This window comes from Ornithodoros turicata, chromosome 1, assembly GCF_037126465.1.
Source record: "Ornithodoros turicata isolate Travis chromosome 1, ASM3712646v1, whole genome shotgun sequence".
Classification (NCBI taxonomy): domain Eukaryota; kingdom Metazoa; phylum Arthropoda; class Arachnida; order Ixodida; family Argasidae; genus Ornithodoros; species Ornithodoros turicata.
In genome coordinates this window covers 34845965-34859352 of record NC_088201.1, presented here as the reverse complement: position 1 = coordinate 34859352, position 13388 = coordinate 34845965, and the positions used below count along the sequence as shown (strand labels likewise).

General features: G+C 43.0%; 2 protein-coding genes across 3 annotated transcripts in view; one reads left to right on the top strand and one right to left on the bottom strand.

The window, feature by feature from the left end:
• Positions 1–2477, bottom strand: part of LOC135377968 (MTRF1L release factor glutamine methyltransferase-like) — a 7764-nt gene extending 5287 nt beyond the window's left edge. The window contains exons 1-4 of one of the 2 annotated variants that reach the window (XM_064610755.1): positions 1838–1975; positions 836–858; positions 524–749; positions 159–397 (exon numbers count right to left, since the gene is read on the bottom strand). In XM_064610755.1, coding sequence (XP_064466825.1) covers positions 159–397; positions 524–749; positions 836–858; positions 1838–1861 — 512 coding nt within the window. In that variant the 5' untranslated portion in view covers positions 1862–1975. Of the gene's footprint in view, positions 1–158; positions 398–523; positions 750–835; positions 859–1837 lie in introns of both variants that reach the window. The other variant, XM_064610754.1, reaches the window with a different exon arrangement.
• On the top strand, positions 2300–13388 carry LOC135377967 (glucose-6-phosphate isomerase-like). Its single transcript, XM_064610753.1, has 15 exons — positions 2300–2595; positions 4844–5075; positions 5137–5271; positions 6293–6436; positions 6891–6962; positions 7027–7125; positions 7229–7289; positions 7353–7432; positions 7483–7566; positions 7748–7910; positions 7978–8054; positions 12080–12208; positions 12800–12875; positions 12934–13000; positions 13126–13388. The coding sequence occupies exons 1-15, from the start codon at positions 2456–2458 to the stop codon at positions 13244–13246; spliced, it is 1680 nt and encodes a 559-aa protein (XP_064466823.1). The 5' UTR covers positions 2300–2455; the 3' UTR covers positions 13247–13388.

Here is a 13388-nt window from a genome sequence, read left to right as displayed (position 1 = left end):
TGTTATTATGGCAATGCAGTCAATTTTGTGATGACAATGGCTTGCTCTTGGAATATTATTCAAAGTTGTCACGCATTTCAATAACATTGCATAAAGCTATATAAACCAACATCATGCCTCCTCACAATGCAATGCATGCGTTGACTGTCAATATTTACCTGCAAACTTCGGGATCAAGCTTATCCTTCTCATCAGTTTTTATGTATGGAGGGTTACTGACTATGACGTCCAGTGGCTGTTCACCTAGGCTGTGAAAGCTTTCTGTGGTAAAAATAGAGCCATCTGCTAATAGCTCGGCATGATAAATCTCAACTCTGGATCCAAGACAAAGCCTGTCTGCGTTCTCACGTGCAAGCCTCACTGCATGAACACTCTTGTCAATTGCGATGCATTTTATCTGAAGAAAAAAAAAGATGCTGTGTGGAAATGTATGTGCCACCTCAACAGACATAATGTAGTTGGGAATGTTAGAGGACAAACAGAAATATGCGACTCTCGTTTTGAGACCTGCTTAGAAGCTAACCTTGGAGCATGCAGATGCAAGTGCCAAGCTGATAGCACCACTTCCACATCCAACTTCAAAAACGGTTACATCCGACCTGCCACTTTCAGTGACATGATGCTTGGTATGTGACAGTACTATGTCAACTAACTCCTCAGTTTCTGGTCTTGGGATAAAAACCGGTGGCCGCATCTTGAGTGTGATCTGATGAAAGTCCCACTCTTCCAGAACATATTGTAGAGGCAGTCTAGTGGAAAGAAGACGTATGCATAGATGTTCATGAAAAGAGTTTGCACGTTAGGATCATGTTACTAGAGAAACTGAGAAACTTACATATTTGAGAAAAGAAATTCATTCTTTCAGATGGATAAAAGACTTATGTATCAAAATGTCACGTTTCTTACTGTTTCTGAAATATTTTAAATCTGTAACATGCAAAGTACAGGTGTTATGCTCGGGACACGGGTGACACTTTAGTCTTTGTAATCCTTGTTAACTTCAAACTGACCAGTTCAAGAAAAAAAGGAACTGTAGCATGAAATGTGTGAATCACAACGCCAAAGGTGACAGACAGTAGTAGAAGACTGTTTCATAGAGCATCTTGTGAACCAAGCCAGTGCATGCTGTTATCCATTCTTGCACTTTTCTTACATCCATTTGCCTTGTGATTAACTCCTGTCCACTGCTACTTTCTGCCACCTTCAACATTGGTGGTTTGCGTATTTACTCTAAGGCTGTCGCTCTCTTGAGTTTCTAGTCATAAACTAACTATGGACACCATCAAGCACCAACTGTCGGCATCAGGAAGTTATCCTTACTCTTTTTTTTTTTGTTACTATGCATGACACGTTAGTCTGTTAGGTTCTGTAATTTACTACCCTGTTTGTCTTTAGATTATATTGCTTGAAGCGCACCGCAACTAGTAGCAAACTATCTGCTCCCCTTTCAAAAGGAAAGATCTAAATACAGTCGTACTCAGTTTATTTGTAGCCTTAATGGCATAACTTATTCTCTGTACATTTCTGGGTGCCGGCCTGGTACGATTTGTGTTAAAGGTTGTCTAATAGGGGGTTCGAAGGCTACTATCTGGATGTTTTCTTTTTTCAAGACTATATAAAGGAAAGTTGACAAAGTTGTATTGGTTGTATGTCGACCCTGGTAAGGTCGTAGGAAAGACGAGATGGAAATTGCTTCGTGCTTGCACTGAACAACTAATGTCTACGTTGAAGTGACATATTTGTTCAATAACTAAGAGCAAGGGAACTCGTGTTTTGAAGATCGTGCTTTCCTGGAAATCGAAAGAGCGTCATTATGCAACGCGCTAAGGGCACTAACCTGGTAGCACGCCCTCGACAGCATTCATTGAAGTGTTTTACTTGGCTTTGCGACAGACGCGTGACAGGAAATGGTTTTCTAGGTTTACGTCCACCGGTAACTTTTTCAAGAATTTGTTTTAATGACACCTCGGCTTCCTCAACGGTTATACCTGAATGACCAAACACCTTCTGCCAGTAAGCGAACAACTTGGGCGCAGTGATGAAAGCTCGACGCATTGCTACAATTGCAAGCGAAGTACGATTTGGTGAATTTTACACTTTCGTGAACGACACAGCAAGATACTCGATCACCATTTGGCTTTCATGTCAATCTAATGACAGCTAGAATCACAACGGCTGTGGAGTGTGAAAAGCAGTTCATGCTGTACAAAAAAAGAAAAGGAAAACAGAGCAGCAGGAAAAGCGAGAGCGCGTAGTGAGGCTGGAAATTGCTCGCGACAAGAAACGTGCCAGTCGCTCCCCTAGCAGCTGTTCATTGCAACACTGGCAACACCAACGCCACCTCGCCAACATCGGCTTCACTTCTCTCTGCGTCAGCGGCGTCAGCTTGCGAAATCCGAACCGAACTTTTTGCCCGAGCGTTTGCCGGTAATCTTCCAGCTGGCAGTTCGTCGTGATGGGGTCGTTCGTTCAAGACCATTTTCTGCTGGACGATCCGGCCTACAAAAAATTGCAAGAATACTACAATGCGAAAGGAAAATCGATTAATATATTGTCTCAGTTCAAGAGCGACCCAGACCGCTTCAAGAAGTACAGGTGAGAGCTCTGTTTATTGACACTAGTGGTTGAACGCGGAATCTGTGCTCACCGTCTTCCAGTGGAACGCTATCACCACTATCGTCGTGGCAGACGGACGTAGGTTAGACAGGTTCAATGCAGGTCCGTCCTTGTTTGACCTTGGAATGGTAATGGATGGTAACTTATGTGCTTCGGTATTGGCGAGCGCAAAACAGCGTTCTCGCACTTCGTAGCGCTTCACAACACAAATTATCCCTTCGCCTTGCAATTACGAGCGCCTCTATCTTGCATCATTGCACAACTTTTTTGGAATCGCTGCTGAATTTCAGTTCCCGTATCATATGAATTCTGAGGCAGTGCTGTCAAAAGCAAAGTTATTTCACAAATGTATATAGTATATATATTGAGCTGTGGCGTGGATCCAGAACTGGAAATAAGTTAGCAAGGCCATAAAAAACTACAAAAATAAATATACATTTGTTCTACCGGATCTCTGCGGAGTACAGACAAGGGATATAGGAAGTTGCGGCCTTCCCCTCCAACCTGCTTTGAAGGTGACTGGTGACTTGTCTCTCTCACTCTGCCTCTTCTTATCGTTTTCTATGCTCTGAATACGATTGCATCGGAGCATATGCATTTTTTGCGATGCATTTCCTTTTCTTTTTTGTTACGTCTCGTCACAACATACTTATTTCTTAATTTAAATGTAAATTTCTTAAATGTACCACCAAAGGTCCAGGAACACATGAATTTTCCCACCACATCCCCGTAACACCCCACAAAAATCTCCCCAGGGCCTGCGTCTACGGTGATCCCTCCCGTTCCCGCCTCTCGGGCACCAACAAGACACATTTCAGGTAGCAAAAATGCGGGAGGAGTATGTGGTGCAAATTTCCAACTTGCTCCCCCAGAGGCAAAAAATAAACTTCAGCCCTGCAACTCCCCAAAATTTTCCGATACAAATACATTTTATATGAATATTAATGTCAGTAGCCAGCTGATATGAGTGTCATGCTGCCCCCATCCACCTGCTATTCAAAATTCCATGACCCCCAAAAGATGGAAATCCTGGGCAAACCTGCAGGAGCGTTGCATAACTGGGGTGGGGAGTGCAGTTTAGCATCAAAACATATTCGACAAAAGTAATAAAACAACTATAGGCCAGAACAACAATGATATTACAAATGAATGACATAGTCTAAAGTCATTTCAAACTACTGTCAATGTGGTTATCCCATGGGAAATCAACTAACAGGTGAACACCATGATGCTCATAAGCGGTGATTTATCGAGACGCCTTCAGCACCCAAATGTTTGGTGTCAACCTTCTGACTTCCTTTCCTGTATGCCCCAGGGGCCTTTGTTATTTCAGCTTTAGACACATGGCAGCAGTGTTACATAAAGCTGCTGCAACATAACCAGGGATTGTTACTGGAAACAGAAACGAGAAATGGTTTCTACCCAAATTCCATTATATCCTTGCACCAGAAAACTCCAAACTCCAAGCTCCCAAATTCCATTGGAAACTAATATAGAAACAGAAACAAAAATATTTTTGTTGCTGTTACCGGAAACAGAATGCAGAGGACAGTAACCATAACGGCAACCCATTTTTCGACCCTGGTTATTCCTGAACGGGCAACCATACAAATTTATTCGACAGGGCATTACAACCAGTTAAAACTAAACGCATGACAAGTGTGAGTGTTGGTGACCGTGAGGCATGCGCAGACTTGTCAGAAGTTGGCGAGCAGATCGTACTTCACATCCTGATGTGGAGTACAATCTGCTCGTTGTCAGGTCTGCTGTGAGGGCACACTCTGAGCTAGACAGTCCAATCCAAGCCGCGACTGCCGGCGTCGGGCGTGCTTTTTTTGTCGTGTGAAATCAATTTCTTTGCGGAAACGGAACCCGAAACAAAAATAGCTGAGAAACAAAAACAGAAACCAAATATATCTACTTCAAGAACTTGTCTACTTGTCAGCACCATTTAGCTTTTATCTTTCAAGAACAGAAACAATAAACAGATCCTCGGGCATCAGACGCAGAAACGGAAACATTATTTTCGGTAACAATCCGTGAACCTAACTATAATAATGAACCCTCCTGCACCCTCTCTCCCTAGTTTTTTTTATTGCTCTGAACATTCGTTATATTTACATAATAAGATGCCTTTTCTTCCTCGAATGTTGTTCAGTGTGAAAGCTTTAAGCACGGCTTGCAAAACTATTTATCCATCACTAATAGGCCACTCTGTGTTTTGCAGCATTCTTTTGAAAACACCTGTTGGAGGAGAGCTACTGGTGGACTATTCTAAAAATAGAATTGATGGAGAAGTTCTACCACTGCTGTTCGACCTTGCAAAATCTCGCAAGGTGGAAGCAGCTCGAGATGCCATGTTTAAAGGAGAGAAAATCAACTTCACTGAGGGAAGAGCTGTGTTGCACACTGCTTTGCGTAACAGGGACAATACCCCAATCTTGGTAGATGGTGTTGATGTAAGTGACTTATTCATCCACGATATAGTGTTATACCAAAGAGCTTGTCCTTCTTTTTTAGGTCATGCCACACGTGAATGGAGTGTTGAAGCACATGAGAGAATTCTCTGACTCTGTTCGAAATGGTGCTTGGAAAGGTTACACCGGAAAGTCTATCACTGATGTTGTAAACATTGGCATAGGTGGATCAGATTTGGTAATATTTCTGTTGTGTCTGCATTCTCTACTGTGCTTGATTTGACATTTCCATTGTTAAGATTGGTAAAAATGCAAGGTCTGTACTGTTGATTTCTGTCCAGTGATGGGGGGTATTCGAAGTACCAAATACAACCAAGTAGTACCGAAGTACTACTGAAGTACATTCCTGAGTAGAGTCACTTTACTTTTAGTACATTTGAAAGTGTTGGCTTGGGTCTTTTTTTTTTCTTCTGAAATGATGCCTTCTTGCATATTATAACCAGAGATTAGCTCCATAACACTGGGAAGACAGATCAGTCTTGATATAATTAGCACAGCAAATTATGACATCTTGTTCAATACATTCACATTCACGAGTGAGCAGTTAGATGGCACGGTTTCATGACTAGCACATGCCAGACAGGCTTGATAAAATTTTGCTGCAACATAAAAAATGATTACTTCCTCACTTTTAAGAACTTCCAAATGGTGAAACGCTAAAGGGTGAACCGCATGGCACGAAAAACTGTCCGAACCGAAATCGGGACCGAACTTTTTTCTGTGCATCACTGCATGCTACCGAAATGCACCCCGAATTTTGGCCGAAGACTTCTGGCTTTCGGGAACATCGCCTTTCAACCATCCAGGTCAATGAGATAATCCCTGTATTCATAGCCGGGTAGAAGTCGCACACACGGCAACAGTCAACCCGATTGCTACGTCATCGTTGCTATGGTTCTCCTTCCGGCTGGATAGCTATTGGATGCTTCTACTTTTTCTATTGGCGTCACTTTCCATTTCGTAGGAGAAATCTGGCTTGGCCAGATCGGGCATGGAATTCTGTTCCCCAAAAAAAGTTTGGTCCCGAATTCGGTTCGGAAAGAATTCGGACACTTTTCGGGCCATGCGGTTCATGCTTAAGTGATATATTCTTAATTTTTCAATGTACTTGATGGGTACTTCAAAGCACTTTGCCTGGCACTTTGTACTTTACTTTAAGTATAATTATGAGGTACTTTGCCCATCACTGTTTCTTTCAGGGACCTCTCATGGTGACGGAAGCACTGAAGCCTTTCCAGTGTGGACCCAATGTCCACTTTGTGTCAAACATTGATGGTACTCATCTTGCTGTCACTCTGAAGAAATTGAGTGCTGAAACAACACTGTTCATCATTGCTTCGAAGGCAAGCCTTTTCCTAGTTTTTCCCAAGTTTTCTCAGCTTTTCCCAAGGTAAATTGTACAGTATTGTATCCTCGATAACTTGCAAAGCTTGATGTTGGCAAAAGGGCATGTTTTCATAATAGTGATTGAAACCCAGAAAGGCATTTTTCTCAATGACAAGTATGCACCTAATGTCTGTAGCAACAACTCTATCTGTGGGCAGTAGCATCTGGTAAATATGAGTTTAATAATATGAGTTTGACCAGCTGCGGTGTACTGGTACAATGTAGGAAGTGCAGGAATAGCAGTATGTCTTTATCTTTGAACGTGATGTAGTAGGGAAAAATATTGGATGGATATGAACCAGTTGGATTCAGTACCTCAAGTAGCCTCTGCACAGAGAGAAAATAGTTTTGAAGACTGCATATTTTCAAATCGATATTCAACGTGATCAAGCTGTGTACATGCTGTTGCAGACCTTCACTACTCAAGAGACTATTACAAATGCCAAGTCAGCTAAGGAATGGCTTTTGAACCACACCAAGAATGTATGTAGAACACTTTTTTGTGACTTGCCAAAGGTGCAGTAGGACTTTTTCTTATGTGTTTTAGGCTGCAGATGTGGCAAAGCACTTTGTCGCACTCTCAACAAATGCTCCTAAAGTGAAGGAGTTTGGCATTGACGAAGCAAACATGTTTGAGTTCTGGGATGTGAGTATGTGGAAAATTGTGTTTGTTCTTTCCTCGTAGTGACTGATTTAGCTTCATTGCATGTCGTTGTAATGTAATGTAATCATTATTCAAATATATTTAGTGGGTTGGAGGAAGATATTCCCTTTGGTCAGCCATTGGAACGTCTATTGCTCTCTTTGTTGGTGAGTCTTCTACACCTTTCTCAAAATGATCAGGAGCTGACTTTAAGTGGCAATATGTTTTAGGCATGGATAATTTTGAACAACTCTTGAGTGGTGCTCATTTCATGGATCACCACTTTCAGAAGGCTCCACTGACAGAAAACGTAAGTGAAACTTTCCTAGCCTGGCTGATTACTAATCTCAGCTCTTCTAGATTCCCATAATCTTGGCATTGCTTGGAGTATGGTACTCTAACTTCTTTGGTGCTGAGAGCCAGTGTCTGCTCCCCTATGATCAGGCAAGTCTCACGAAGGGTGCATGCCAAAAGCTAAGCCATGTGCTCAGTCTGCTGTATGGAGGCAAGGGGTAATGGAAAAAAATAACCTTATTGGCAGACATGTTGTGTGTTTGTTCTTCTTTGACCACACACCACTTTTCGAAAACATTTAGTAAGCTTTTTTTCTCTCTGCCAACTCCAGTACCTGCACCGCTTTGCAGCCTACTTCCAGCAGGGTGATATGGAATCCAATGGAAAATACGTTACAAGGAGTGGCAGACATGTGGCCTACACCACTGGTCCAATTGTATGGGGTGAGCCAGGGACCAATGGACAGCATGCCTTCTACCAACTCATCCACCAAGGTAATCCAGAATACATGTTTGTAAAGGACACACAAATATAAACTCGTATTTGTGGTCTTCTCAATAGGTACTCGGCTGATTCCATGCGATTTTATTGCTCCTGTGAAGACTCACAACCCAATCAGTCATGGCATTCACCATGAGGCATGTACATATTTTTGTACCATAACCTATCCGTATCACACCACCAAATCACTACCATCACCACCATAACATTTAACACATTATATATATTCTCCCAAAACACAGATCATGAGTTAGATCTAGTTACAGAAGCTTTTATTCAAGCCTGCACTTAGAAAAGATTCTGGTGTGATGTCTGCAATGGGCGACTCTGCTCTAACCCCCGTGACATGTTCAGGCAGATAGTTAGTGGCGTCACTAGGGGTGCAGTCCACGCCGGGTGATGCGGCGGAAGGGGCGACACGCTGCACCAGTACCTCTTTCTCTGCGGCGACATGAGGAGCCCTCTGTGAGCACGTGATTTTTCTTTCTGCCCGTGGTATGATGTTATTTATTGCGTACAGTCTGGTATGGAAAAGGGGGGGGGGACGCATACCCTAGTGATGCCACTGCAGATAGTGTATGTGCACTGTCTACTTGTATTCCACCTTTTTCAATTCATAGCTTTGGTCGCATTGTGACATATGCAGTAATCACTGAGCTGATCAGACATCTGCTGTGTGTTCTTCAGATGTGCTATGCCCATATTTCTTGTCTGAAAATGCTATGCAGTAAAACCCGCACATAACTATGTCGACAGTGAAATTAATCATAAGGGATGTCGCTGTAGGAGGGCTGACCTAAGTCAGCACCCTGCTATGGAACTCGCGTGGTGTGCCTTATCCCGCTCTGGTAGTTGAGCTACACAGCATCACACTCAAGTGCAACCAGTTGCATAATGTACTGTGTGGAGATTCCACGTTCCGTAATGAAGCCCTTTAAAGGAGCTAGGAAAGCACTTTAATCACTAGCATTTTTTTTAACCAAGTGGTTAATAATCATATTAAAATGCACCATGCGAAGTAATACTATCAACAGGTGTATTAATATCCCAGAATTCGATTTTGAAAATCGCGACCGTGCGCAACGGTGGCAATACCCGGAACGAGCCGTCGAGCCGCTTGCGTCATTTTGACGTGAGAAAGGTGGAGCCCCTGATTGGTTTCGAAGAACGTCGTCTGCTATTTTTCACTCGGAATCCCGCTGCAACGGTGGAGGACGTTTCTTTTGCTTTTTCTTTGGTTTATCAGATACAGTAAACGAAGACTGGTCTACAGACACTGTTCAAGGTTAGACCGTGAGATTGTAGAGGCCTCCTCATTGAACTACCCGAGCGAAGTCAACCAAAAATCGGTCAACCTCTCCCCGCTTGACCTTGCTTTCCCTAAAGCGACCTTCCGGAGTAGGTGGATTATGAAAATAAACTTCAGGTGCCAGTTGAACGCTGTTCTGCCCGTGTCTGTGTTTTGTATGCTGTTCGTTATCGTGGTGGCTGTTTCTTGTTGTGTTGTTGGTGGTAATACGTATAAACACAGTGCGGCACTAAGCGCTGCTTCACTTCACGCCTCGAAATGATCGCTGCATGGCTATGACCACTAATTCCGTCCGCTATGTCATTATATCAATATACGCTATATCACTAATTCGCTATGATCACTAGTGCCCGTCACTTTGACTAGCAACTTTGTTAGCCATTCAGTTAATTCCTTATTCAGCTGGAGGAGTGTTCTTGCCCATACGTTGCCAGATACAATCCAGTGAAATCTATCGCAATATGCCGTCGCCGGCACATCGTGGCATCAGGAGTTGAACATTCATTGCCTGAGTTACACACCAACATAGCCAAGCAGTGTCATAAGACCACCACAATTTATGGTCAACTTACCAACCATCGAGCTAAACGAGAATTGGCCGATGCAGACTACAAATGTGGACGACGCAGACACGCAAGTTTGAGTTCATCCGTGCTCGGCGCCATTTGTTTTGTCACCATATAGTGCATCAGTTTTATCCACCATATAGTGACCAACAACGCCGGTTAAATTTGCGTCCGACGACATATCAGTGTGCACTGAAACAACACGTGACTAGCGTAAATTTTAGTTGACTATAAAATGCACATGTTGCGCGCGGAAAACTGCCAACGGCAAACTGTGACTAACCCACCCATAATATTGCAAGCACACAACTAACCAACCAACATGCGCCCTGCTAAGCCAAATGTGTCTTTCGTTCGCTAAGGCGACTTGAACACATATAGAAAATTCCTGAATTTGAGTGGTTAAATAGTGATGTTATGTTCTTAATCGCGGCATAACATCTTACGAAGCAGCATTTCCCCTTTTCCTTGTTTCCAGAACATGAATTTCGAGAACGGGGGTTTCACGACCATGAATATCGAGGTTCTCCTAGGGTGTAAGAAAACGGAAAGAAAGAAAAGAAAACTAGTCAGCACTGACCCGGATAGAAGCGCGGTCGCCGCTTTCGCACCACTTTTATTACGTCACCAATGACGTTTTTTTCTTTCTCCTCCTCGTTTGACCCGTAGGAGCGAGTCGAGTGGGAACACGCGCGGCGATGTTCAAGTGTCTTTTTTTCTACGAAAAACATCGCGCACAGAGAAAATTTTCGTGTTAATCATCAAGTTAAGTTACCTGCTTCCACAACGCGTTCGGAACGGAAAATTTTTGAGATGGCTTTCAGAGCTCCTTTAAACATGATTGTGCGAAATATGGCAGCACATCTAATGGATGCCGAAACGTCCTCACCTTCACCAGATGTGTCATTGGAAGTCCATATGAACCTTGCAAACAATGGCATCGTCGGTAATGCATCGCTGTTTATTCTCGCGTAGTCCCTCAATGTCGTCTCGTCACATACTGAGTTTGTGTCCGTGGCCTATTTCTGCTGCATCAGGTTTCATTGTCAATAAATTCAGTGTCGTCTTCCCCTATCACTGCGTCGAGATCAGTCCTAGGGCATTGGCAGAACGAAACCTGCTTTCAGGAACCAGTTCGTGACTGTTGTCTGGCACAACTCATACCACGCCGCATACAAAAACTGTACAGACACCAGCGGTGTTGCTTTGGAATTGAAAATCATTCAGGCGATGACACGTCACTCATACGCGCACACTTCTGGATTCTCTTGCGTTTCGCACTTGCAGCTTTGTGGTTTCTCTTCAGCCTTCAGAATCGCTGAAACTGTCAACTGGGGAATGCCTTATTTCTCGCCAATGGACATCGCCTTCGTTCAACGATGATGTTCGTCGATGATTGCGAGCTTGACGTCCAGGGCTATTGCACTTTATGTTTCTCCAGTTAAGACTCCATCGCCGACTCGTAGCTGACACACTGCACTGGAGTGATGTGAACAACCCATCGCCAGAGCACAAAGTGATCAGCTCCAAAGAAAACAAACCATCTAAAGCAGTGTAGAAAGTAGTTCAAGGGTGCGATGACTAAGCATAGAGCTGTGTGGCGTTCCCATTCCTGCGATGTCGTAGCATTTGTGGAAGAAGGCAACTCATCAGAGCCTCGTCGCGCCAAAGCCGCTATGCGAGCGACAGTGGGACGGACATCTCTATGCTACTGAGAATGGCGAGCTTCGTTATATGTGGGTCCTTGCTCCATAGAAACAACACATTTTCACAATCAAAGTAAAACCTGATTGTTGTGTGCGGGTTTGACTGTACAGTGACGTAACCTACAATCAAAAATATTTTGGTTGTAGGGTGTTGCACTTCAAGTTACTTGCTAAATGGAACAAGTTCCTCAGGAAGTTACTGAAGCTTATATTGTAAAACGAAGAAACCTAGAAAGAGGGACCAAAAAGGAACACAGCACAAGACGTTCTCGTGCCCCTTTTGCTCCCTGTTTTAGGTTTCTTCATTTTGCAATGTACCAGTTTGCCTGTACCCAAGCATTTTTGCTGTTAGAATTATAGAATTGGAAAAAAAAAAAAAAAAACTAATTTATCCTCATTACTCTACGTAAACCATGTATGCTGCTTGTTGCAGGCCGTAGATATTTGCAATGCAGTGTTCGTCGAGAGACCATGGAATTGCTGCCAGTTGTGTCGTCTGTGGTGTACGTCATGTACTGCTGATTACTGTGATTTTATTACCATTAGCCATTTTCATTCATTTACTACATACTGTATTGCAGATTCTGCTAGCAAATTTCTTGGCCCAGCCTGAAGCGCTAATGAAAGGAAAAACGAAGGAAGAAGCTGAAGCAGAACTGAAGAAAGCTGGCATGTCTGGAGACAAGCTGGAAAAGATCTTGCCTCACAAAGTTTGTGCAATATCCCTAGTTGAATATAGAAAGTAGGATGCTTTGACAGCCATACAAAATGGTTCACTCAAGCTATACACATTCAGATTGCTTGGGAGAAATACAAAATTTTATCTGAAAGGAGCATGGAAGCACTCTAAAATGAAGAAAAATGTCAGGGGTAGTAGAAATTAGGATTACAAGCCCTGGGACACGTATTCGCAGAAACAGTAAGAGTGCAGCGTACAAACCTGGTGCGCAAGAGAGCTCACAGGTCAGAAAAGCTCGATCCCTCATCTGCTAGTCTCCAATGTCACCTCATCCGCCCAATAGTGCGGCGCACACCCCCTTTTTCCATTTCTTTTCTTGTGGTTGTATTTGACACTGCCTTTCCCGCGTTGGCTGCAATTTGGTAGACAAGAAAAGTGACGAAAATGACTGCCAGTTGCAAAGTTTGTGGCTGGTAAGATGTCTTCTTCAAAACAATCAAAATGTGTATAGCATAAGTGAATCCTCACAGAAGTATGATAGATTAGAACTAAGTAGATTTTAAGGCGATTAAATACAGTGAGTGACAAAAATGTGTGCTAAAGACCCATTTGTTTTATCCAGGTGTTTGAAGGCAACCGACCAACTAACTCCATTATGGTAGACAAGATTACCCCCTTCAACCTCGGCGTTTTAATTGGTGCGTAGCTGTAATATTGCTTTGAAGATACAATATTTCTAACTCATTTCTTTTGCAGCTATGTATGAGCAGAAAATTTTCACTCAAGGCATCATCTGGGATATCAACTCGTTTGATCAGTGGGGGTAGGTTTATATTGCAGTGCTACCCAGGGGACTAAATTAAGGGTCTAACCCACATGAAAATGTGGATATGCTTTTAGCATGTGCAGTGAATGAGTTGCCATTTGCTTTTTCTTCATACCATTTAGTGTGGAACTTGGGAAGCAGCTAGCAAAAGCCATTGAGCCAGAACTGAAAGGCAAGAACCCTGTGGACACCCATGACTCCTCAACTAATGGTCTCATTAACTTCATCAAGGCACACAACTGATAGAATTACAAGTAACTCTATCAGCAGTATTTGGTGTAGCAGGATATGGTACAACAGAGTGCAAAAGGTGCATTAGGTATACTGGAATGTCTGTACGTCATGTTGTGAGAATTAAAATGAAAAACGTGTGAATTTTACTGCA

Excerpts from the sequence above, each read along its gene's own strand:
- LOC135377967 (XM_064610753.1), top strand. The coding sequence starts at position 2,456 with ATGGGGTCGTTCGTTCAAGACCATTTTCTGCTGGACGATCCGGCCTAC. Across the intron at positions 6,437-6,890 it reads TGTTCATCATTGCTTCGAAG|ACCTTCACTACTCAAGAGAC; the intron begins GCAAGCCTTTTC and ends ATGCTGTTGCAG. Across the intron at positions 7,911-7,977 it reads CTACCAACTCATCCACCAAG|GTACTCGGCTGATTCCATGC; the intron begins GTAATCCAGAAT and ends TCTTCTCAATAG.